Source organism: Ochotona curzoniae, unplaced genomic scaffold (assembly GCF_017591425.1).
Source record: "Ochotona curzoniae isolate NIBS_2020 unplaced genomic scaffold, NIBS_Ocur_1.0 scaffold_2453, whole genome shotgun sequence".
Lineage (NCBI taxonomy): Eukaryota > Metazoa > Chordata > Mammalia > Lagomorpha > Ochotonidae > Ochotona > Ochotona curzoniae.
The window spans coordinates 9,584,839-9,610,888 of NW_024467094.1; the positions used below are offsets into that span (position 1 = coordinate 9,584,839).

The following is a 26,050-nucleotide window of genomic DNA, read 5'->3' on the forward strand; positions in this document are numbered from 1 at the left end:
AGGAAGAAAATGTCTGATCCACACAGGCAAAGGGCGATCTTAGCAAAGACTCCATCCAGTTCTGCTCCCACTGGGCTCCTTCTCCGGGCCATCCCTGGCCCGACAGAGCTCTCATGCACAGGGGACCCGCTATGCACCATCCAAGGACGCTGCTCACCATGAAGCCCAGAAGCCCGGTTTCTGCTATGGGCATGGCGACTGCCCTCACTGTGGGTGACACTGGGGGGCAGGGCTAGAGCAAGAGAGGGTCCCCAGCCCTCTAAAGTCCATCTGTGATTTTTGTTTTCCCCAATAAAAACACACCTGTCGCGAAACACACAACCTCTGAGAGACACTTGATACAGCAACTGCGAGCCTCATGGGCCGAAAATACTGCTCTTCACCCTTCGGCGCTCCTCCGGATAAAGTAACAGGATCATCCGCCCTGGGGGTGGGGCGCAAGGTGTCGGCGGACCTCGGGCTGGTCTTGCCGCTTGTGGGGGACAGGGAGGACGTGGAGAATCTGGCCCTATCCCAGTGGGCCTGGGCCAGTGGGAGGGAGGGACATCCTGCCAGGGATGTTATCATGAGCTGCCCGGGAGAGCCGACCCCCTGATGCGGTAAGTTACACACCAAACCCCACTCTGCCTAGGTCAGCGCCCCTTTCTAAGGCAAAGTCAGTGGTCTGGCAGATCTGCCCAAATGTGGCACAATGGTCACACGGGCAGGGGAAGCTGGCGGGTGTGGTCCCCAGGGTTGGCCAAGCAGAAGAGAGAACAAACCCCTCTTTGTCCCCAGGCTGCTCGCCGAGGCCCCTGGATGGTTGAGGGCGGCTCCTTTCCACATTGTCTGATTAGCTCCCGCGCCTGAGGGGTTGGTCCAGCCAGCTCCTCCACTCTGGGACAAGGCCCTTCATGTACAAGGCCTGGACTGGGGGCAGCGTGTGGAAGCCCTGCCCTCCTGAACATCTGTGGCTTCCCACGCCTGCAGGGAAGCCACAGCCTGCTCCCTGTTGTGGGCCTTGCTTTTTTTGACAAAAGCAGAGATTCACAGCAGCATTTCTGGCCGAGGGGCAGGGGAGGTCCTTGCTACTTTCTTTCTTTCTTTTTAAGATTTATTTATTTTTCTGGGGCCCGGCCCGGTGGCACAGTGGTTAAGGTCCTCGCCTTGCACGCCCGGGATCCCATATGGGCGCCGGTTCTAATCCCGGCAGCCCCGCTTCCCTTCCAGCTCCCTGCCTGTGGCCCGGGAAAGCAGTCGAGGACGGCCCAAAGCTTTGGGAACCTGCACCCGCATGGGAGACCCAGAAGAGGCTCCTGGCTTTGGATCGGCATAGTATCGGCTGTTGCGCTCACTTGGGGAGTGAATCATCGGATGGAAGATCTTCCTCTCTGTCTCTCCTCTCTGTATATCCGCCTTTCCAATTAAAAAAAAAATTAAAATTAAAAAAAAAGATTTATTTATTTTTATTGCAAAGTCAGGTATACAAAGAGGAGGAGAGAGAGAGAGAGGAAGATCTTCCGTCTGATAATTCACTCCCCAAGTGACCGCAATAGCCAGTGCTGTACTGTGCCAAAGCCAGGAGCCAGGAACTTCCTCCAGGTCTCTCACATGGGATCCCATATGGGCACCAGTTCTAATCCTGGCAGCTCCACTTCCCATCCAGCTCCCTGCTTGTGGCCTGGGAAAGCAGTGGAGGACGGGCCAAAGCCTTGGGACCCTGCTCCCACTGTCTCCTCTTTCTGACCACACTTGGGTTTTCTGTCACTTCTGACCCTATGATGACGAAGGAAGGGAATGTGGCTGGCACCTTCCTGGGTGATGCCAACATTAGCCTTGGTCCGATGCAGGGTCACAGTGCTTTGGGGCTAAGATCTCAAACTTGCAACCGATGGAGACCCTCTCAGGACTACTTATCCAGGGACCGTGGGAGTGCTTGCAGAGAGGAAGGTAATGGGGTCAGGTGTACATTCTTTTAAAAGAGCCATCTGTCCCAATCTAGAGGAAAGACAGAGTTGGGCAGGAGTGACAACAGCCTGGAAGCGGCATTGCAGGCAGCAGGGGCGGAGCCAGGGAAGGTCCCCGCCCATGGACAGTGAGAGCTGGGAGCCAAGGGCACGGATGTCTTCCTAGTAGCTCAAGAGTTCTTAAAAGTCTGAGAAAACAAATAAACATTTTAAAAATCAGTCTGGCATGTGGGGCAGCGGGTCAAGCCACTTCTTGTAGTGCCCACATGCCATACCAGAACTCCAGGTTGGATCCTGGCTCCTTGGCTTCTCACCCAGCTTCCTGCCCCGGGCAAGCAGCAGACCAGGGTCCAAGGGCCTGGGTTCCTGCCAGCCCTTCAGGAGACCTGGGTGGACTCCTTGGCCCTTGGCCTGGCCCAGCTCTGGTCGTTGGAGGCATTCCGGGGAGCGAACCGCTAGTTGAAAGGGACCTCTCTTGCTCTCTTAAATACATATTTAAAACCAAAGGGAAAAAGAGAACACGAAGAATTTTATAGGAAAAATGTATACACAAATGCTTGGCAAACGTGTAAATATGCTCATCTTCACCCATTAGGGAAATACACATTGAAACTACCCTGAAACCGTCCATCATGTATCAGCCGGACAATTCAGAAATCTGACAACTCGCACCAGCGGGGAGGAGACGGAAGCCCTGCCCTGTCCGTGGTGGGCGCGTAGAGCGGTACAACCGCTGTGAGGAAGTTAGCAGCGCTTGACAGCCGGGGTTCCGCTTCAGCTGGGCACTCTCGCCCCGACCACGCCCCCTGGTTGTCACGGAGAAACGTTAGCCATGTCCTCCGCGTGCTCTCTCGGGAGACCCCGGCCGGAGGAGAAGGAACCCGCTGCGGCGTGCGGAGGGCAAAGTGCGGGACTCAGCTGCAGCCTTCCTCGGAGCCAGCACCAAAACCTGCCCGGGATGCCCTGGTTTGGGCGGCGTTGGATTTGCCTACAATCCTCACTCCCTGCTCCGTACAGTGGTAGGACCCTTTTCTCCACCAATGGCCGTAAGATCTCTCTCGTGTCATCTGCCGGCCACGCAAGGTTACAAACATAAAAACTAGCGTGTGATGGATTTATGGAATTCCGAGGTCCACCTGCAGTTGCCTTGGCAGGGCGAGAGCTGCCAACTTCATGGAGTGTGTACCACCTGCAGGCCAGGGGCTCTCACGTATGCCTTGTCAGCTGTGGATTACTTGTGATGCCTCAGACACCACAGATGGCAGAGATAAAGATAAGGAAAAGCTGCATTCAGTACAAGCACAATTTTTGTCACTGGAAGTTCTCAGTCTGCAGTCGGCTGAGTCCATGCACATAAGCAGGGAGCTGGATTAGAAGTGGAACAGCTGGAACTCACACTTGCACCTATATGGGATATAGACAGCGCCACGGAACAGAGGACTAGCCACTGTACCTGCTCCACTGGCTTTTGAACTAGGAAAGGAACTTGAATTCTGGAGATGGTACTGTGGTACAGCACATGTGTTGGCATCCATAGCAGAGTGCTAGTCCAAGTCCCAGCTGCTCCACTTCCCATCCAGCTACCTTCTAATGTGCCTGGGAAAGCAGCAGAGGATGGCCCAAGTTTTTGGGGCCCTGCACCCACCTGGGTGCATTTCCTGGCTTCTAGCTTCAGGCTGACCAAGCCTCAGCTGTTGGGAAATGAAATAATGGAAAATTCTCTCTCTCTCTCCCTCCCTCTCTCTCTCTCTCTCACACACACACACACACACACGTGCACACATACACACACACACTGCCTTTCAAGTAAATAAGTCTTAAAAACTGGACAGTTTTTTTTTAAAAAAATCTGGCTTTTGCCCTATCCACATGGCAGCAAGAAGGTGGATCAACTTCCAACTTCAGCGATGTGGGTGGACTCAGATGTAACTTTGACATCTTCCAGTTCCATTGGCTATAACACTCGCCCCACTGCTCATGTTGCACCTGCTGGGACCTGCTCCCTCCAGCTGCCTGAAGACCACAGACAAGGCAGGCTTCCCGGTCCCACTCTGCCCCAACGCCTTTCCTTGGTTGGTGCTTTCTAGGGAAGAGGCAGGCCTTGAGGTTTTAAATGTGCTGTCACAGAGAACTCACAGGGTGATTTGGTGTCCCTGCAAATCCAGACGCCAAAGAGATAGAGATCAAGGTTTTCAAAGCAAGCCCAAATTGGATTTGAAAAGCTAGAAAGGGGTGGGGAGTCGGAGCAGCAAGAAAGCCAGCACTTAGGATGCCAGCATCCTGAGTCAGTGTCCAGTTTCCACCCGTGTCCTGCTCACGTGCACCCTACAAGAGGCAGCAGGTGATGGCTCAGGGGATTGGGTCCTGCCACCCACGTGGAAGACCCAGATGGAGTACCTGCCTGGCCCAGCCCTCGCAGTTGCTGGTGTCTGGTGAACCAGTGGCTGGGAGACACTCCCCACGCCCACCTTTCAAGTATTTTTCTTGTAAGTAAGACAAAGAACATGGCTCAGGAGTGTTCACACCAGATGTGCACGTATCTTTTAGCAAGGGGGCCAATCACGCAGCCACAAGAACAGAGTCGGGGGTGGGGGGAGTGAGGAGGCAAGTCACGGGGTGAGTTGGTCGCCGGCCGGCCGGCAGCAGAGGCTGGAACCAGCGCTGGTTTCGCTGGCTTGCTAAGCCGTCCTACTCTAAGCAGCTGTGCTGAGTCAGCATTTTACCTCTTCTCTCCAACTGCTTGGCGCCCTGTAGACCTGCTCACAAAGGCAGAGGCTCCTCCAGTTACAGCTCCCTGCCCCCTCCAGTTACAGCTCCCTGCCCCGTGCCCGCCCCGACCCTGGTTTCATCAGTTCACACCTTTGAAAAAGCCATTGCCCTTCACACACTGTTCCCTAAACACCTGGCCCGGACACCAGCTTGGGCTGGGTCATATGCACCAAGTGCCCTGAGCCCTGTGCTTGCCTTAAAAAGAAAAGAAAGGGGAGAGGCGACACGGTGGGCTAGTGGCTAAAGTCCTCCTCTTGAACACACTGGGATCCCATATGGGCACTCGTTCTAGTCCCTGCAGCCCCGCTTCCCATCCAGCTCCCTGCCTGTGGCCTGGGAAAGCAGTCGAGGACGGTCCAAAGCCTTGGGACCCTGCACCCGCGTGGGAGACCTGGAAGAGGCTCCTGGCTTGGGATCGGCGCGCCACCAGCCATTGCAGTTACTTCGGGGGTGAATCATCGAATGGAAACTCTTCCTCTCTGTCTCTCCTCTCTCTGTAATATCTGACTTTGCAATAAAAAAAAATTTAAAAACTCTTAAAAAAGAAAAAAGAGAGAAAAAAGCCATCAGCTATGAGACAGCTGAAGCCCATCTCGCTCTGGCTAACGGCTCACTCTGGGGAAATAGACAAATCCATTCAGTCAGACTTACTACACTTCAACAAAATACAGGTGAAGGAACTTGTTGGGGAAAAAAATGGTCAGCCCAGCCCCAAGGAACAGGGCTCCCAGAAGGAACAGCACATGACACCTCCTGCCTCACACAGATGACCAGGCAACTGGAACATTTCCCCCATGGGTAACTTGCATATAATCCGAAATGGCTTGGGACTGCGGAACCCTCTCGCTGGCTCAAGTCTCAACCACTCAGCTTCCCTGCTGGTGCACCTGGGAAGGCAGCAACTGATGACCCAAATACCTGGGTCCCTGCTACCCATGGGGGGGGTACCAAGGGAGTGTTCCTTCTTGGCTCCCAGGCTCAGAACTGGCTGTGGTGGTCATTTGGGGAGTGAACCAGCAGATGGAAAATCTCTCAGGATCCCTGCTTCTGCCATTCTGCAACTACATAAATAAATCTTTAAAACTGCTAGTCCGTGTTCTTCTGACTATGAGCCCTGAGGGACCCTACGCTAGAGCTTAAGAGTGATTGGTCTTTGTGCTGGTAGGATTCACTCTGTTTAATGGGCAGAGGAGTGGTGCGGAGAGCACAGCCTGGGGGCATGCCACCCCACATGTGTGAGTCCTCGGTGACACGCAGGCATGCTTTTTATAGAGCCCTGGGGTTCCCAAACAGGCTTGAGATTTGAAACCCTAAGCTTCAGCTATGCGCCTCTGCTAAGAATAGAGTTCAACTTCCCAAACCTACAAGGGACAAGAGAGAGCTGGAAAAGAGAACAGTTCCCAGGGTGAGAGACCCCGAAGGACAGGCAAGACTTCAGTCCTGAACCCACAAAGATACCTCAATGGCTGCTCCCCGAGCTGCAGGTTCTACCACGGCCCTCATGACATCCCCAGCACGCGGCACAGGGGACACACTGACACCAGAGCTGAGAGTCCACTGCAGGGCATGAAGACAACTAGCTCCTTTAAAGGGCACTTTGAGAAGCCCCTGGCTAAGCGCTGGCATTGTGGTGCGGTGGGTCAAGCAGCAGCCTGTGATGTTGGCATCCCATATCAGAGTGCTACTTCAAGTTCCAGCTACTCCACTTGCGACCCAGCACCCCTAAGTAACATACCTTGGGAATGCAGGGGAAGATGGTTCAAGAGCTTCAGTTCCTGCACTCATATGGGAAACTCCAACTGAGTTCCAGGCTCCTGCCGTCTGGCTGTTGCTACCCTTTGGGGAGCAAACCGCTGGACAAAAGACAGAGCTCTGCCTTTCAAATAAAATTATTCCTTTAAAAAAAAAAGTGCCTGGCTAAAATCCAACCCAATCACAAAAGGATGCTTGAATAAGCTAATGGCTGCCGCACTGCAGAGATTTTGCTATTAAAATCCTACACCCAACAGCCATGAACACTAGACCAACTGCTCACAGTTTCCTCCAAGTTCAGGAACCACCCACCCAAGCATGGGACCGCCCCAAAGCCTGCCCCTTAGTACCCTTACTTATTCAGGAGAGTAGATGTGCCAAGGGGATCTCACTGTGCACACTCCCTCGATGCCATGGAGCCGGGGGACGGACAGGCAGACGCTGAGGTGGGGATTGTCCCCCCTTCCCACGGGACCCGGGTGGATTTCTCTTGGGGACACACCCTCAAGCCCCAGAATCACCTTTTCCCGATGGGAAATAAAGGATCCCACACCTGCTCCAACACATCTCTTTATGTACAAACAGGTCAACAGTACAGACGGAGTTGGCTTTCATAAATATTTGCAGCAAAATTTCCTAAAAAATGATGCAAACCAAACCACCCCTCAAGAGCGGCATGCGTGTCGGGGCTCCTGGGAAGCCTTGGAGGGCAGAGGGCAAGGACATGGGCGGGATTAAGCCACCACTTTCCCAGCCAAGCTGTCAAGGCAGCGGGCCCTGGCCCAGAGAGGGGGAGGAAAGGGCTGGTGGGAAGAAGTAGAAGAACCTGCCTTCTCAACGGAAGCCAGGCAAACCGAGGGCTCAAAAATCACCACAGGGAGAGCTGTAGTTTAGCTTTCCAGAATCTGCAAGGACAGGCATTTTCTCAAGGAAGTGTTACGTAGCACCATTTCTCTCCTCTGGTTCCGGAGCCCAACATCGCAGCCCAGCTCCGCGGGCTTCATCAGGAAGCCGGGCATGAAGGCAGTCACTGTGTGTCCTCCCCAAGGGGCTACTGCCCCTGGGGGGGGGGGTCATCCTGACTCAGGGAGAGGGCACAGGTGGTCCCAGACCTCATCCCGGCCTGGGGCTGATCTTGTGGAATCAAGGGCTTACTCGAAGCGACGCAGGTGGTTGTAGAGGGACTGCACGTAGGTGAAGACACACATGGGATCCGGCTTGCGGCCCATCACCATCATGTCCTCCACTTCGATGAGGCGCTCACAGTTGGCCAGGTTCCTGAAACACCAAAGTCCCCATCAGGGCAGTGATCCCAGCGATCCACAATCGTCACTGATTCCCAAACTGGATCCAGCCAGAAGCCCCAGGTTTTCAAGTGCCCGCCAACAAGGTTTTTAAATAATCGGAAGTTATGGCTCCATGGGTTAAGCTGCCTCCTGCAATGCCAGCATCCCATATGGGCACTGGTTTTAGTTCTGGCCACTTCACTCACAATCCAGCTCCCTACTAAAGCATCTGGTTAGGCAGGCCATAATGGCCCAAGTCGCCTACGTAGGAGATCCAAATGAAAGAGCTGGCTTCAGTCTAGCCCAGCCATGATTACCATGACCATGTAGGAAATGAACTAGTGGATGGAAAATGTCCGTCCCTCTCTAATTCTGCCTGTCAAATAAATAAATAGATATTTTAAGATTTCCCTCATCCATGGATGACCTACACAATTCATACGTTTTAAGTAGACCAGCTTATTTTAGTTTTAGTGAAATTTTAAATTAAAATGTTTATCAGTAGTCTCTGAGAAACCAGAAAGGACTACGAGCATAAATATAAAACTAACAAAACAAAAAGTAAGAGGCTGGTGCTGTTAGCCCAGTGGGTTAAGCTGCCACTTGCAACACCTGCATCCCACTTGAGGTTAGTTTGGGTCCTGGCTGCTCCACTTCCAATCTAGCTCAACACTAATGCTCCTGGGAAGGTAAGTGATGGTGGTCCAAATGCCGGGGCCCCTGCCGCCTGTGCGGGAGACCTGGGTGGAGCTATGGGCTCCTGGCTTCAGCCTGGGCTCAGCCTTGGCCATTGCTTTTGAGGCATGACGAGCAGATGGGAAGATACTTCTCTCTCTCTCTCTCTCTCTCTCTCTCTCTTTCTTCCCAGCTTCCTCCCCAAAGGTTACACATCTACAGACTCACCCCACCACAGACTGAAATTATTATTTTTTAAAAACTGCACCTAAACACACTTGTTTTTTTCTTGCTGCAAGCCCACGGGAGGACCGGGTGGGTGACTTGAGAGTGGATGCTGGTGCCCTGGGGGAGTCCCGGGACCTGCCTGCCACAGGCACGGGAGGGGAGGACTGTTGACAGATTCAAATTTCATAGAAATACTTATTGCTACTGCTGATACTCATACTTCATGTGTATCCTTCTTCCCCTCCTCTCCTTTATAATGCTGATTATGAACAACTAAGCAGATTTCACAACCTACCCATGGGTTGTCAAAAATTGCCTAGAATCATCTTGCCATCGCAGCCCCAACATCCCAGGGCCGGTGCCTCCTGCCCCCGGAAACACTGGTTTAGTTTCCAACCAGTGTGAGCACCAGCGCCACACCATGGCTTTCCCTGCGCCCGGTGGGGGGCTGGAGGCCTTACAGAAGCAAGATAATGACATTCAAAGCCAAGGCCGTGCCCTGAGGGGGTTGGGAGGGGTGCAGAAGATCAGAGTACAGCGTGTGACACCAATCCAGCTTTGCGCTAAGGACCCTGGGAAGGCAATGCAGGATGGCCCGTGTCCTAGGATTTCTGCCATCTAAGTGGGAGACCCAGAGGAAATCCTGGCTTCCGGTTTATGTCTAGCCAACCCTGGCCATTGCAGCCATTTAGGGAATAAACCATCAGATAAAAGATCTATCTCTACCATTCAGTCAAATAAGTACATTTTATTTTATTTTTATGTGAAAGTCAGATTTACAGAGGAGAGAGAGGAAAACATCTTCCACCCGTTGGTTCACTCCCCAAATGGCCACAATGGCTAGAGCTGGGCTGGTCTAAAGCCAGAAGCCAGGAGCTTCTTCTAGGCAACCCATGTGGGTGCAGGGTCCCAAAGCCTTGCTTTCATTGCCTTCCCAGGCCACAAACAGGGAGCCGGATCGGAAGTAGAGCCTCTGGGACACCAACTGATGCCCATATGGGATGCTAGTGCCTCGGGAAGAGATTTAGCCTATTACGCCACAATGCTGTCCCCTAGACAAATCTTTTAAAATCAATAAATAACAAAAGGACACTGGCCCATGCACCTGAGCACTGAGTCCTGAAACAGCAGCAGTGGTCTCTGAATTGCCAACCCCTGCCCCTCCAACACCTGACTGGCTGTTTGCAGCATGCCGGGGACCCCTTGGGTATTGCAACCTTCGCATGTAGAGTCAAGAGGACAAACCCACAATACTTTGTCCTTGTGTTGCAAGGACAACTGTTGCAGCCTTGTGTCCAGCAGCTGCAGGCTCCAGGGACATCTGCCTTTTTTTTTTTTTTTTTTTTTAATGAAAGAGTAAGTGCCTAACTGTTCAGAGTGCAGAACTGTGCAACACACTTAGCCCTTCCGGCCTGTATCCCCTTCTCCCAAAGGAGTAAGGGTTAGTGAGCTCACACAGGACACAGCCAAAGGGCTCCCCAAACGTCAGCACTGTTAACTGCTGCTGTCTTTAATATCATGTGTGGCCTTCACATGCTAAATGGACCACAGGGCAAGAGGCCAGGCTGTGAAATCTGCGAAGACAGGTGCAGACTTGGCTCTGCCAGCCACCCTCTTCCTTGGTTGACATCAGAAGGTATCTGATCCATGCCTACTTGCTTCCCAGAGAGCCCAGCTGCAGGGAAGACTCCAGCAAGCACTTGAGGGCTCCCCTGGACCTATCCCAGAACCCCACGGCTCTACCAGGCTTTGCTCGCCCCCCCTGTGGGATGGGCAACTCGTGCTCAGCTCCCCCAAGACAAAGCAAGGCTGTAACGGTCCTGCTGGGTGGCGCTGGCCTAACATCAGGCCTCTCGTCAGACACCAAAGGTCAAGGCGAAATGCAGACTTCTGCCCCAGATCCCAACCTCGCCTCAGCAAGCTGTAAGGGAACCCAATAAGCCGCTGTGAGCCAGCAAGGCGAGGTGAGGGCAGGGCTGCGTGCCGGGACGGGCAGTCTGCTAACAAGGGCAGACGTGCAAAGCGGCTTTGTCCACTGTTAAGGACTACAAATTGGAGTCTTTCCAAAAAAGCCAGGACCGGGCTCACCTTTCCAAGCTATCATAAGCATCTGTTGTTCATCACCTGGCCCTCGGGAGGGCTCCTCCCCGTCCCAGGCCCGCTGCTGAGGACGCCTTGGAGAGAAGCTGCACCATCCCAACACCTCACTCCGAGGCACGGTCACCTCTCTGACGGCCCTGCCTCACCGCTGGCCGCCGGGGCCCGAGAAAGGCTGGGCAGTGGGCCGTGGACAAGGCCTGGTAACCAGGGCAGTAGGAGCTCACTCATCTGGGTGCCTCCACTCCACTGTTACGCTTACGTAGACACGAGTATAGGGGTAGGGCCAGCACTGTGGCATAGCGGGTAACGCTACCAGCTGCCGTGCCGGCATAGCATATGCACGCCAGTTCAAGTGCTGCTCCACTTCTGATCCAGCTCTCTGTTAATGCATCTAGGAAATGCAACAGGGGATGGCCCAAGTGCTTGAGGCCCTGCACCCACATGAGAAACAAGATGAAGCTCCTGGCTGCTGGCTCCCACCTGGTCCAACACTGGCATTTGTAGCCCATTTGGAGAGTGAACCAACAGATGGAAGCTCTTTCTCTTTCAAATAAAAAAAGTCTTAAAAAAAAAAACAAAGAAAAAGAATCAGGGGGTTCCTAAGGCAGGCATTACAGGGCCCAACACTAGCCACCACCTCTAGGGTTCCTTTTTTTTTTTAAAGAGTTATTTTATTTATTTGAAAAGCAGAGTGGCAGAGAGATTATCCCCGGGGAGACAAGGTAAGAACAAGGTCCCCTGCAGTGGAGGACAGACTCCAAGCACAGACCGGGAAGGGAAGCTGGTGAGCCGTAGGAAGGACACCTTAGAGGCCCCAGTGCCTTTTATATTATATCAACAAATAAAAAAGCACCTGTATAACAGGAAGAGCGATGTGTGGCAAATCTCCTGGGAAAAGCTCCCAGGAAAAAGTGTCAATCACGCCTGTGGAAGGCAGCTTTATCCTGCCCTGCCCTGGCTGGAAGTGGGTGGGGGGGAGGGCGCGGAGGCCTGCATCTCAGCAGAAAGGGGCGGGGACTTGGGGGTTATTTTTATTTTTTTAAGCCAGCTCTAAATGCGGCAGAAGGATGCCAGAGCCAGTGACTGGTATGGGACAGACACATGGGCTCCACAAATAGCCTGGAAGCCCCTCTCGACTGTGAAACCCGAGCAGAACACATTCCCCGCAGGGCAAACGGGAAGCCTCCACCATGGCCACAGGGCTCCACGGCCCCACACATCCTGCCCTGGGCTCTGGCTCCGTCCAGTAGGGACAGTGAGAAGGGAGGGGGCAGGCGCCAACCCACTGGACCTCTGCCATTAAAGGGGCTGGTCTTGTGGGCTCCAGGCCCCCAAACGAACGAATGAACACCTGTCAAGCCAGAGATGCCCACTACGCTGTCAGCACCGCATCACTCACACAGATTAAGCCCCAGCGAAGCTCTGGGACCTTGAATGACTGGGAGGAGGGCAGCACACACCACGCTCACTGTAGCCTGAGTCCTGGATACATCTCTGTGCCTTCAAGGTACTTGCTCCCAGAAGTTTTTGGAAAGATCTCCTTCCTGATGTTGGGCAGACCCTGAAGCTGGGGGCACTGCGTTGTCTCACCAGCCTTCCTAACCAACCCTGGGTGTTGCAAGCTGTTCTCCCAGGAGACCCCAGCCACCCCACCCTGTGTTCTGTTGAGGGTTTCCCAAGAGAAACTCCTGCACAGGCTCCCCACACAGGCACTGTCCTCCTCTCCCCACGGGGCAGCAGGCTCAGGCCAAGGTCTGTGCTCCCCTGTTCACTCTGGGGAAGGAGGAGGAGGTCCCAGGCTAGCCTCCACCACCACCTCCCCAGGCTAGGACCAAGAGAAACATCTGTTTAGAGTCTGGAGGCTCCACGGGCTCCAAGCCGGCGCTGGAAAAGCACCGTCTAGAACTGCTCTGGCTCTGGCAGCTGAGGGGAGCTGTGTTCCCTACCAGCTGGGGTGTGGGGCCACCCAACTGGGACCCAGGACATCCTAGCTGAGTCAGGGGCTGGCAGTGACCGAGGTGGCCAGAACATGAACTGGCACCTAAATGCCAGTCGCAATTTAGGAAATAATTCTCTAAGTGGAACCTGGACTTACCTCAGTCAGGGCGGGTGCTGGGGCACCCACATCAGGGCCCAGATCCCACCCACTCTAACAGTCTGATTTTTGACAGTCGCCCTGGCTGGACAGCCAGCAACTGGGCCTCCTCTGGGGAGCCAGCCCCCACCCCCTTACCCCACTAGCATTGTGCTTTGGCCCGACTTCCCCTGCGTCTGGATACAGTTGCACAACTTACTCTTCTGAAGCTGTTTCTGCAATTAGGATGACAGCTAATCCCGAGCAGCCGCGACTAAAGAGGGTTGGAAGTATACAAGGAGTTCTTGTGACCTCAAGGGGACCCAGAGAGTCTAGGCACGCCATCCAAGACGATGCAATGGGCCAGGAAGGATATCGCCCCCCACCCTGCCCTCCCCCTGGGAGAAAAAAAAAAAAAAAAAAAAAAAAAGACTTGTGCTGAGATGCTTAGAGCCCAAAGCTGCCTCGCCCCACCCAGCGAGCAGCCAGAGCACACGGCCTCTGCTCCAGGCACGGCTTCCACTACCAAGTGTGGGTGATGAGATTCCTTGGCATGGCTCCACCCTGGCAGGGCTCGGGGCTTGGGTGGGCCAGGAATAGAGTGAGGAGTGCAGGTCAGCTTCCTTCAACCCAAGCAGCACACGAGATTGCAAGGAAGGCTCAGAGAAGCAAATGTGCAGGGGCTGAGAGTCCATATGTCCCCAACCCCCAAGGAAAATCAGCCTGGAAGACGGCCACCCTTCTCCTGGACCATCAGCGAGCCAAGCGCCAGGCAGCCCCCACGGCAATCGTCTGTCCCTCATCCTGACCTTCCCATCTCTTCATGGGCTCAGCCAACAGGAGGCCCTGGTAAGATGCAGGAGGAGGGGAGGCAGAAGGGGCCAGGAGTCATCCAGCGGGTCCCTTCTGCAAGCTGGCCACATACATCTGTCCCAAGTCCAATGCCCACTCCACAGCGTTGTCACCCTAGGGTGCTACCCTGTGCCTGCCTCGTTCCCCTCCTTCCTTCCCACACACACACAATGACAGCTTCAGTGAGGGTCCCTCCATGGCTGGAGTGAGCACCTGTCCTTTCTCCCTCCACTCCCCCCACCAGCACCCTCCTGCCCACTCCCCGCCCTCACAGACAGACCCTGCTCTGCCAACTCCTCTGACGCTACAGGCGTTGCTCCCAGCCAGTGCATCAATCAATCCATCCCCAAAACCAGCTTCTGAAACACCCACCTTCTTGTTCCCAGAGCTGGTCCCCGCCTCCCCTAATCTTCTCCTTTGGGAGAAGGACTTAAGAAGACAGGTCCCCACCCAGAACTCATGTTGAGGCTTGGTTCCTGGTACAACAGGGTTGGTAGGCAGTGTAACCTTTTCGGGGCCACTCAGGTCACAAGTGGCCGGCCAGCTCTCACGATGGAAGGGTACAGCTCTCCACAGAGTAGGTAAGCAATCAAGAGAAGCAGCTATCACAAAGTACGGAGGTCCCTGCAGCCCCTCCCCTCTCACACACGTGCACACCCAGCCTGAGGCTTCCCATCAAGCCAGGGCAACACAAGGCCCTCGGTTTTAGACTGTCCAGCCTCTAGACTGTGCGCCAAGACAAACCTCCATCCCCGATCAATGAACCAGGCCTGGGGATTCTGTTACTGCCACTAAAGATGGATAATGACAACGACAACAAGGCGAGTTCATGGTCAGTGCGGGAACAGTGTTCAGGGATGCAAAGCCCAGTTGCTCAGGACAAAATCCACTTGCTCAGTGTCCTTGGGGCTCTCCCATCTCCTGCTGACCAGCAGCCAGAGCTCACCACCCCTTCTGCCAGGTCTGGAGCTGGCCTCCCAGCCGCCCCCTTCCATGCCCCCCAGAAAACTGGGCAACTGCAACAGAGCCCTCAGAGCAAATCCTCCTGCAGGCCTCAACCTCAGGGTTCCCCAAAGCCTCCCTGCCCTCAAGCACCCCAGCCAGGGCAGGGACCACAGACCACCCCGCTGTGGGGCTTAGGGTTCCAGCATACTCACTCGGCCATGCTGAAGGCAAGCTCGAAGTTCTTCTGCCGCTGCGTGGGGCTCAGTGCGTTGTAGTCAAAGGCATCGGGGAAGAAGGAGTGCACCAGGGCACAGAAGGCCATGCCATCGCTCCAGCTGGAGGAGAAGTTCTGCAGATCTACATGCTGCAGGCAGGGCGAGTGGGCCGATGGTGTGGATGGCACGACCACAGTTTCCCCACCCCTCACCCATGTGCTGCCCCCATGCAATCTCACGAGCATGTTCTCCCAGCCCCTGCCCAGCTCAGGCACGCCACATTGCCAGAGCTCACCCTAGTAGGCTAGGTTCCTTCTGGCTCCTCCTGGCCCCAGCCTACAGAGGGGCGCTCTTGAAGGTTGGGGGCTCTGGGAGGCTCAGTCAGGCCCCTGCCCAGACTCACCTGGTAGCCCAAGGTCTTGCTGCGGCACCACTCGAGCAAGATCTGCTTGATGCTGCTGGCACTGGCCACGCCGAAGCTCTGGGACCGCTTCAGCTTGGCCCGGGTCTCACCCTTACCCCTGTGAAGAGAGGCCAGGCCTGGTGTGGGGGCCACCCCTGCAGCTGCTGCCTCCCAGTCCAGGGTCTGTGCCACCCGCTTTACATGCCCAAAAGAGATGCTGGATCCGCATGCAGCCTCAATGCCCACAGACACAGCCGACACCCTCCTTCGCTGGTCTCTGGAATGATCACCCACTCCCTCCAGCTCCCCACCTCTAGCTGCCATTTATTTCCCAGCAGGGGTCTCTGAGTAACCCCGCAACACAGGGGGCCTCTGCCTGACACCCCTCAGATCCGTACTTGCCGGCCGTATCCTGCTCCCACTTCTCAAACAACGCCTTGCGGGCCTGGGCCCCCGAGGTGCGGGGCAGCGTCTGCGACCTCACCAGCTCCCGACGACGCTCGCCCTGGCGCGGGGCCTGAGTCGTGGCTGGCGGCGACGGAGATGGAGGTGACTGAGGTGGTGTCACCAGTGGTGGGCTGAGGAGAGAACCACGGAGTCCTGGTCACACTGGGTCCCCTCATCTCCCCTTGACAAGGTCCTCTTGTCCAGCACTGAGCAATAAGGAGGCAGACAGGTGCACCTGAGGTGGTACTTCCGGGCCAGGATTCTAGTCCCTGTAGGTTCTCTGAATTAAAGCAGACTTGGCTGGTAAAAGTCCAACTCAGGAAGGGACATGGGGCATAACTGCCCCTTGGCAAGTGTCAGTGTCTGGGGAGGGCAGGGGACCCCCTTTGCAAGCAAGATGATTCCCAGCACCACCAGGATCAGGCTGCCCTCCCTGTCCCAGTTAGATAAGACCCTCCTTGTTCTCCCCTGGCACAATCTGCCAGAAATTCACAATTCAACTTCTATTACTGAAAAGGAAAAAAAAGCCAAGTCTACCCCTCCCCCAACTCCAGTGCCAAACATAGTGCAGGTGGCAGGTCTGGGGGATGATGGGTCCAGAAGCCAGAGGAAGGGGCCCTGCTGCCCAGCCCAGCTCAGGGCAGCTCTGCATTCCTGCTCCACCTGTGGCTGGGAGGTATCCAGCTGTGATACTCGCTGTTGCCAACTAAGATGGAGGAAGACAAAGTAGAACATTCTCTTACCCTCGTTCCTGCAGCAGGGTCTGAGGCCCTCCCCTCCCCACCGCCTGATCTCAGATTGACCTTTCAGGGCCCACAGAGAAGCCAAGTGGCAGCCCAAGTTCCCTAAACAAACTCCTCCAACAAGCTCTACTGCCTCTCTCCGCCTGCCTAGCTATGTGGAGACACGAGCCCACAGAGCACACCTGCTCCCAGGATCAGCACCTGGGCCCTCAGCAGACAGCCTGGGCAGCTGGAACCAGGCCCTGACTCACCTGTCGTTGCGCTTGCCTGCTGTCACCATCCCGTAGCCAGAGCTTGACAGAGACCGCGTAAGAGAGGGAGTCTTATCTGTAGGGCGAAAAGAGGGAGAGGAGTTACAAACGCAGCTTGGCAGCAGCAGCAGCTACCTGCTCCCTGCCTCAGCAGTCAGCAGAGGGGAGCACAGCACAGCAGCATCCAGAGGCCTGCTCTCTGATGCCACCTGTACCACGTGACCAGCAAACACTGCTCCTAAAGTCCCCTTCAGGGAGCCCAGAGAGCTCCCATTGGACTCCAGTGGGCTCAGGAGGAGGGGTCTGTGCCGTACGTGCAAAGACGAGGCCACCTTCTACCCCGAGCTTTGGCTTCTGATCAGAAGTCCCCCATGAGGCCGGGTGCCATCCCACACCATGCAGAGTTGGGCTCTCCCAGCACCTGCCCACCCTCTCCCACCTGAGGCAGCTCCACCCCACAGCATGCTGCCCCTGCTCCTACCACTGGGACTGGGAGTCCAGGGGGTGGTGGCCTCACTGGGGCTTGGGCTGAAACCCGCCAGGACTGCAGCAGATGTGGGGGACAGAGCGGCAGCAGAGGTCTCCCCAGAGAACCTCTCGGAGACGCGGGTGATGGCTGTGACTGGCTGGTGGGGCTGCCGCAAGGAGAGACTCACGGGGCGAGGCTTGGAGGGTCCCGGGGTCGGGAAGGTCTGTGCAACCTCAGTGGGGCTGTCGCCTGGACCTGCAATGTGGGATCAGCAGGAGAGCTCAGCTGCGATGGCCACCTCCTCCGGGAAGGCTTCCATACCCACTCTAGACTCCCTGGCCTCCCCCGGGGCTATCTTCCTCCAACCAGAGCTGCCCCTTCCTAGTCTCCGTGGTAGCTGCTACAATCAATACCAGTTGGTGTGGTACTCCAGTACCCACCCTTTTTAGTGCTAAGACCACTCCTTAGTCCCTGCTTACTTTCCTCCAGGAACAGGAAGCTCACTACTTCCCTAATTTTTCCCTTTCCCTTTGGGTCTAAGAAGTTCCACTTCATTTTGAATGAGGCACTCTCCTGGTAGCTGTTGCCTATTGGGGTTCAGTCTCACAGTCCTCCCCTGCCACCACCACCAGCCAAAGGACAACCTGGTACAGACAGTGGGCAAGGCCTTGACCCCCTTGGCCTCCCAGCAGCCCTCCTCTGCTCTCGGTCCGTACCTGCCCCGGGCAGGTGCCCGTTGTCCAGGATGCACGAGTTGGAGGCCCTCCTCATCTCCGGCTCACTGGTGTCCTCATGATCCACACTCTACAGAGAGACACACACACCACTGAGGCCGCTACATCAGGAGCCAGCTCCCCACCACACAGGTCCCCCCAATCCCCCAGAAGGGACAGGCATGGGCCACGGTCATACAGCAAGCTGGGATGGCCACACCAGCTGCTGAGTCCCTGAGATCCCTGGGCCCAAGACAGAGTCCATAGAAATGAGGCAAAACCTGGATGGAGGTTCCAAATGAGCAAGTGAGGTCCCACCCCTCCCCTCAGGCAAGACCAGTGGACCGTAGTGCAGGGAGCAGGAGGAAGCCAGAAACACAAGGTCCCCCAGGCTGTGGACCCCTCACATGGAGCCCTCCCTCTATGTGGGACACAGGAATCCCCAGGTGCAAGCACAGGTACAGGGCTGATTGGCTCCCCTACACCTGGGACTGTGGGCAGAGAGGGGACAGACGGAGAACTATGCCCACTACACACATACAAGGGCTATGACCAGGGGACAGATGGAGAGCTGAGACTGACAGCCAGCAGGAAAGCCCGGGATCCTGGCTGGTGGCCAACCCATCGTGTGCCTTGGTCCTCAGCATGTCCCCTCTGGCCCTTAGCATCCTTGTCCCAGAAACAGGTCACCAAGAACCATTCGGATGTCTCCCAAGCAGCAGCCCTGGTCCCCACATGCCTCTTTGGCCAACTTGCTCTATTCTCCCTGGCAGAGGATAACAGACCCATTCCACAGATGGCACCACAGGCTCAGAGAGGCACTGCCCAAGGTCAAACAGTCTCCCAGCCAGAGATATGGCCAAGAAGAGAGCTCCCCTCTTTCCAGGCAGGGGGTGGGGAGGGTTGTGCATGCCTGTGGAGGCAGGTGGTAGGGGTCTGTCTGGCATGAGGGACCAGGAGAGATACTATCTGTTAAAAGTGTGGCTTCAGAGTTTGACAGTGCCCATTCTAGGCACCTCCAGGCTGACTCCAAGGCCTGCAAGCTTCCCAGACAAACAACAGCTCAGCCCTGGGCCCAGACAGCCCAGCCCCTCTTGTCAGCTATGGGGGAAGCAGGGGTCAGCCCCATAGAGAGGCCAAGCCCCTAAGGATGCCCAGCAGGATGGGAGCGGGGGAGCACGTGGGAAGCAGGGGTACCTGAGCCAAGTCCAGAGTGAACCAGGAGGACGGGGAGGGGAGGCGTTGGCAACAGCATGACCAGTGTCTGCACAGGCCGTGGGCACTGGGATCACGCATGCCCAGGATGTGGGCAGTTGGGACAGCACAGTGCAGCCCAAGCTGCCCACCCCGAGGGTTTGGACATGACTCCTTAGACACCCCAACTGTTTGAGAAGCCCCCTCCAGGAGCCAACAGGAGGCTGGCACTGGAAGGCGACAGGCGTTGGCAGGACAGAGCAGGGTTGGGGTGACAAGGATTGGTGTTTGGAACATCATGTGTGCCCTGGGACATCAGGATGAGAAATGAAGAAATGATAGTCGCAGGCCCTCAGGGGGTACTGGGGGCCTGGGATGAGGCACTTCAATTTCAGAAAGCAGGAGAGGCCTGTGGGGCTGGAGAGTGAGAAGACAGAAGGACCCCAACAGAACATGGAGGAAGCTTGGATGAAAAGAAGTAGGTACCCAAGGGCAAGGCAAACTCTAAACAACACTCATGGGGTTCCGTAGGCAAGAGCTCAATTGCAGTGAGAGAGAGGAGAAGCACAGGGCACCAGCCCAGGAAAGGGCAGACATAGAAGCCAGTTGAGAGACCACCTGCCAGTGCCCAGGAGGTGGGAGAGGGCAAGACTCAGAGCCGGGGAGAGCCTCCAGGAAGAGGCTAGGAGAGTGTGCCGGGTGGCCCCCGGCACTCCAGAGGGGTGGCACTCCAGAGGGGTGGCAAGGGGTGCCCAGAACCACACCCCAGTGCCCCTGCCACCAGGGCTTGCTCAGCTCCAGGGCAGTGGGGTGATGGTGGGGGGGTGTCTCCTGGTCCCTTCACCCTTCCAGCTCTGGTCCAACAGGTTCCACAGGTCCCTGTAGGCTGATGGCGAAACCATTTTCCCAGGAATGTGGGTCTCTCTAGGGACTCCTAGATACCTCCTTCCCATAGTACCCCCACTTCCTTGAGGTTGGGCCATGCCCCAGGTGACCAGACAGGAAGTAGATTCTGTAACAGTTCTGCACAAGAGGTGGGGAGTGGTGGGCCTGACCACCCCCCCCAACATACACTCCTTCCCCAGAGGCAAGGGCTATTCCAGATCCCTCAGGGCCAGGTTGGAGAGAGGGATACCCCTGAACTCACACTGCACCTGTGCTGCCCCAAGCCTGACTCACCCTAGGACCTGGGCTGGGGGTCGGGGGCTTGACTGTCTCAGCCAGATAACGGGGGAAGTAGATCGAGGCCAGGGAACCTTCGCAAGGCCAGCACCTGGCACGCTGCAGCCAGACCATGCTACCCTCCCTCCCAGGGTCCCAGCTCACCTTAGAGACCGATTTGCTCCTGCAGGGGTGCAATGGTCTGAGGAAGCAAGCCAGAGACCTGTGCAGCAGCTGGGTCCTCAGCTGGCCTGCACACCTCCCCCCACACCCCACTCCTGCCAAGCTCTCCAACCTCAGCTTTGTTTTAAGAGGGAAGAGAGCTTGGGAGTGAGAGGGACAGGACCCTCTTGCTGGGAAAGGAATAACACAGCCCTCCCAGGTGCTACCTGACCCCCCCCCAACTCCCATTCCTGGTCAGACAGAGCCCCTGGACCCACATGCCCATCCAACACCACCCCCACAGGGCCAGACTGCCCCCTGCCCCCACCAAAGGCAGCTCCCACCACCACGGGCCCCATTGCCCTCCCACCACGGTTTGCAAGGACTCCGTCCCGCCGCCTCACTAAGCACTCCACTCGCTTATCACCCAGTGTGTCAGGGAAAGGAAGGCAGATAAAACAGGTCTGGTTTCTGTCACGGCCGGCCCTCCGACACCCAGCTCCTGGCAGCTGTTCCCATGGGACTCCTCCGCCTCGGCCCCGGGGACCCAGTGGCTCCTGCGAAGCCATCGATGACATTTCCAGACACCCCCCATCCCCAGCCTCCTGGGGCCCGAGCCTGGGCTCAGGTTGCCCCATCCTCCCACCCCCACTCCAGCTGGCTCACAGCAGCAGCTCCCCGCTGCCCGACTAGGGCACACACAAAGCCCAATGAAGCCAAAGCTAATCCTCGTGGTTTAGACACAGGGAAACTGAGTTCAGCTGGGAGGAAACCCCACACAAATGCTCCCAGACTATCTTCTATCTGCTCCAGGGTCTTGGGTTCCTGCAGGAAGTCTACTCTGATTCCTCTTCCGATGGTCCCTTCTCCCTTGCCACACTTCCTTGCCAGTCCATGCCAGAACATGGCCAAGGGCTCTGCATCCACACACTGAGTTCAGGACATTCTGTGTGGATCAACCCACCTTCCACTCCTGCGGCTCCAGAATCAACAACCAAAGGAACTCTAAATGCCACCAATGCCACGAGACCCTTCCACAAAACAATCAGCCCCATCTACCACTGGGCCATGGGCACAGATAAGACCATCATGTGCAGGCCCCCGTCCCCCGCCTAGAGTGTGAGACGCCAGCCAAGCAACCATGTGGCACCCAGCCATGAGTGACCGTGTCTTTGGTCCACACCTCAGCCTCACCCTGTAGCTCCAATCCTTAGCCACATCACAAGCTGCTGCTCACCGCACAGGAGCCTGAACATGTGTGTGACTCCACACAGCCCTGCTCACTGCTTGGCTCAGGGCTGGGGTCGGTGCTCCTGCAGGGCTGGCAAAGGGGGCCAGTAGCAAAAAAAGTGGACACTGGCCACTGCAGGCAGGAGGACAGGGGGTGCTGACCCAGGCCAGGGGGTCTCTGCCCCTCCAAGAGACCAGCTGCTCCCTGCCCTTCAGGCCTCTCTGGAAACCACAAGCTGCTCCCTGCCTGAGTCTCCATTCTCAACTCCACACCCACCGTCTGATTTCCAGAACTTTCCCAGCCAAGTCCTTCTGGCTCTCTGGTGGCTATCTGGCCTGGCTTGTGCTTTTTCTGACCAAGGCCTCTGCCCAGGACTCCTTCCTTATGTTTGCCCCAAAGACTGGCCCACCGTCTCACTTCACCCCTAACCTCTAGCCTCAACTACTCATGGGAGCAGTACAGCAGGGAATCCACCTTCATTTGGATGTCCATGGCCCCTAACATTGAGCATGACACCAACAACTCCACTTCTGCACCCACACCTGCCTGGGCCCCAGGCATCCTCCAACTCTTACATCCATACTATGCCCCAGGCAGCCCTATCCATGTACCGCTGCATCTGTCAGGCCCACCCATCCTTGGCCATCACAAGTGAGCCACCCTTCCCAGTACCATGTATCCCTGAGTCGGTGAGCAGAAACTCAGGGACCCTGCATCCTTCCTTCATCTACTACCCATGACCAAGAAGACAAGTTCAGAACCTAGCACGATGGCTCAGTGGCTAAAGTCTTCCCCTTGCAAGTCCTGGGATCCCATCATGGCACCGGTTCGTGTCCCAGATGCTCCACTTCCCATCCAGCTCCCTGCTTGTGACGTGGGAAAGCAGTAGAGGATGGCCCAAAGCTTTGGGACCCTGCACCCATTTGGGAAACTCAGAAAGAAGTTCCTGGCTCCTGGCTTCGGATCAGCTCAGTTCTGGCCATTGCGAACACTTGGGGAGTGAACCAATGGATGCAAAATCTTTCTGTTTCTCCTCTCTGTAAATCTGATCTGCCTTTCCAATAAAAATAAATAAATCTAACAGAAAGAAGAAGAAGCAGACTAGCTTGGTGGCCTGGTGAGCAGTGGCGAACTCCCTCTGTGGAGAGAACCCACACATGTTCATGTATGTATATGCCTGTATATACTTATCCATGTCGATGACGTAGCTACTGCTTTTCTTAAAGCTGAGTCAGCTGCAAGCGTGGCAGAAAAGCAGCAAATGTGTACTACAACAACCCCAGAAGCGGCCAAGCACACAGGTCATCAAGCACGTGTGTGCTCCCTAAAGCGACTTTACATGGAAGACATGCAGCATCCAGCTCACATGACACACACAAGTGCAGCCATGTTGTCATACACAGCACATGGAGCGCAGGGAGAGCCAGGGGCTTGGCCAAGGGGTCAGCTTGAAGAAAGTCCCGCCCTGGAGGACAGAGCCCATTCCTCTGCCCAGCCTCCAGGGGCCCTGCACAGTCCTCCACTCTCATACCTGGAGGCTCTTGCCATGCCCAGCTGTGCACACAGCGCCCCAGCCCCACCCTGCCCTGCAGCCAGCCCTGGGCCTCCTGCTTGTAGCCTGGGAAAGCAGTGGAGGACAGCTCAAAGCCTTGGGACCCTGCACCCGCCTAGGAGACCCATAAGAAGCTCCTGGCTGCAGCACAGTGGCTACTAATGGTTATGGAAACAGTTCCTTCCCAGGCACGCTCCTCCAGCAGCAAAGACCCCTCTGGCCCCCTGGGTTGCAGCCCAGCCCACAGCAGGAGAGCTGAATGCCCACGGCCTAAGCCAAACAGGGGGAGCAGGTGCAACATGTCCAGACTCAAGTCCTGGAAACCCAACCCCAGAGCACCAGGCTGGTCAGGATGGAAAAACCCCACCCAAGGGCCACCTGCCATTCCAGGAGGCCCATGATCACAGCAGTGACTGGTCCACACCGGTTTCCGCCCCTCCTCTTCCCTCCCTTGCCCCCACTTGGTGTGGGCCTCTGGCCAGCCACTGACCCTAGAAATCCCGACAGGGCTCAAGGCCAATCCAGAGTGGCCCGCCCAGAATGAGCAGAGATTTGCCCCCCTGCAGGGCCGGGTTCCCACCATTCCGGCTTGGGCTGAGCAAGACCACACGGCATTTCCCTTCCTGTACACCCAGGGACTTCAGTTCTCAATTCGGGTTAATCAGCAACCGCGGCCGTCAGGCCTCGGTGAAGCAGCGATGCGGGAGACGCGTAAATGAAGGTGCTGACCTGGACAACAAGCCCAGGGCCCATACCTGGGCGCCCTTGAGTGTCTTGGGACGAAGGGAAAACACAGTCCGGTTCCCAAGAAGGGAGGGGGCAGCAGAGAGGTGAAGCAATGCCTTCCCTGCCCTCTTTAGCTCCGAGGTGGTGGCGGGAACCTTGTCCCCAGCGGCCGATGGAAGCACAGCCCAGTCCCAAAATACGAGCGCCAGTGCACGAACTCCGGGCAAAGGCGCAGAACCTCACTCCCTGGCGTACGCGCAGGCGCACACGCACCTGCACTCACACGGTGCAACTTCCCTGCGCTCCCTCAGGCTCACCTGGCCCCGGCCGGACAGCGAGAAGGTGGCGTGGCTGGCGAAGCGTGCGGTGCCCAGCCGGGGCGCACGCTCCGGAGCCCCAGAGGCGGGCGGAGGGCTGGGTGTGCTGGGCGTGCCGGGCGCGGGAGACAACCCTGTGGCCAAGCCCAGCGCCTCCACCTGGCGCGTCAAGCGCTCGAGCTGAGCCTGCAGCCGCTGATTGTCGCGCTGCAGCTCCGCCACGGTTCGCGCCAGCGGACCGGCCAGGCGCAGCGCCTCGGCCACTCGCCGCTCCACGCCCCGCTGCAGCCCCTGCATGTCCTCGTGCAGCGCGCGCACTGCGCCTTCCAGTGCAGCCTCGTAGCGCCCGAGAGCCTCGCGCACTGTGCGCTCCTCCTCGGCTTCGGGGCTTGGCTCCATGGCCGGTCTAAGAAGCGGACAGACACGGGAGGAGACCCGACCTCGGCCGCTCGGTGTGGGCACTGGCAGTGTGCGGCTGGCTGCGCCCGAGGGGCGGCCGGAGGGGCGGGCGCAGGGGCGGGCCGGGTCTGGGGACTGGGCGCCGGGCGGGTGGGGGCGGGCCGAGAGGCGGGGCCGGGACCCGCCCGGGGACAGCCCCCTGCCTTGGGCATCCGAGGGACCTTGAAAATGGGGGACCTGGGAAGAACCAACACAAAGTCCGCCCCGTCTCTCCTCCTGGGAAATGTGGAGCTGCGGTTCCAAGGGGAGGTCCCTCCATTGGAGTCCTCTAGACTCCGGAGGAACCGCGTGAGGCCTGGGGGATGGAGTGCAGGCCCACTGGGAGCAGGCCCACTGTGGACTCCACTTTGTGCCTTCCGCTGTCCCCGGATTGGACGGAACACTCCCGCAGCTCCGGGAGAGCTGCAAGCCGGGGCGGCGGGGTCCAAAACAGAAGCCCTCCTTGTGCTGTCGGACTCATCTGAGAAGCCTTCGCCTGAAGTTTTTGCACGTGTTGCAAAAGGGCGGGGAGGAGATCGGTGGTGAAGCTCCTTGCCCTGCTTTGATGTGTCAAAATTTTTGGATGCTCTTCCCACCAAGGGTTACTGACGGCTCCAGGCTCCGAGGACCCTGTGAGGACAGGGAAGGGCAGGGTAGACTTGTTAAGGGCAGGTAGATCAGAAAGTATGCTCTTAGGGCTGCATGTCCCAATCCCAGGACCGGTGGCTTTGGGACTCATCAGCCAGCAGTGTCCGGTAGAGAGAGCCTCAACTCTACCCTCAGGACGGGGCTCCACCATGCTCCTTCCATCCTGCACCCAGACAGTTGCCCCTTCCAAGCCACCCACACACACTCCCACCATCCCGGGAGTGGGGAAGACTGGAAAGCACTGCTCTAGAAGGATGGACAAGTACTGGATGCTGTGCAAGTGATTTAAGATGAACATAAGAACGGCCCACCCTGCCTTGTGCAAAAGGCTTTCCTGAGTAGCCGTCTCTTCCCTCAGCCTGGCAATGGGGAACGAGGCTCCCAGGCCAGCTGAGCAGCCAGGGCCAGGTGACTGGCAGGAATGGGAAATCCAACAGGCTGTTCCCATTGGGTTCCACTTCCCAAGATGTTTGGAGTCCTACTGGACTGGCCTCCAGTCCTACTGGCTGCCCCTCAGAGGGGCTGGGTCGGCCTCACAGATGCTGAGAGCTCAACCCCACCCCCAATGGGGACAGGAAGGAGCTCTGGGTTACCTAATCCACGGAGCCTTCCAGCAATTATTTCATGAGAAAGTCAAGTGCCAGAAAGTACATGCTGCATGTGTGTGTGCGTGTGTGTGTGCGCGTGCTTTGAGAGTAGCCATCTGGATGCCGGGCCAGCATGAGGAGGCAGACAGCTTCCTGTGTTCTTTCT

At 56.8% G+C, this 26,050-nt stretch overlaps 1 protein-coding gene across 2 annotated transcripts; it reads right to left on the reverse strand.

Moving 5' to 3' along the window:
• Positions 1–7,489: 7,489 nt before the first annotated feature.
• Positions 7,490–24,610, reverse strand: SMTNL2 (smoothelin like 2). Of its 2 annotated transcripts, XM_041001260.1 has the most exons (8): positions 24,212–24,610; positions 17,872–17,959; positions 17,168–17,410; positions 16,687–16,762; positions 15,644–15,823; positions 15,246–15,363; positions 14,840–14,991; positions 7,490–7,745 (listed from the first exon to the last, which is right to left on the reverse strand). In XM_041001260.1, exons 1-8 carry the CDS (start codon positions 24,608–24,610, stop codon positions 7,619–7,621), a joined length of 1,383 nt encoding a protein of 460 aa, XP_040857194.1. In that variant the 3' UTR covers positions 7,490–7,618. The 2 variants fall into 2 exon arrangements, with proteins under 2 accessions (XP_040857194.1, XP_040857195.1); XM_041001261.1 differs by lacking the exon at positions 17,168–17,410.
• Between the last annotated feature and the right edge of the window lie 1,440 nt (positions 24,611–26,050).

Bases quoted from the DNA above. Each gene is read 5' to 3' on its own strand.
- SMTNL2 (XM_041001260.1), bottom strand. From the start codon at position 24,610: ATGGAGCCAAGCCCCGAAGCCGAGGAGGAGCGCACAGTGCGCGAGGCT. The intron at 17,411-17,871 runs GTACGGACCGAG...CCCACATTGCAG, and splicing joins CGGGCACCTGCCCGGGGCAG to GTCCAGGCGACAGCCCCACT. The intron at 7,746-14,839 runs GTGAGTATGCTG...TTGGTGTTTCAG, and splicing joins CTTGCCTTCAGCATGGCCGA to GAACCTGGCCAACTGTGAGC.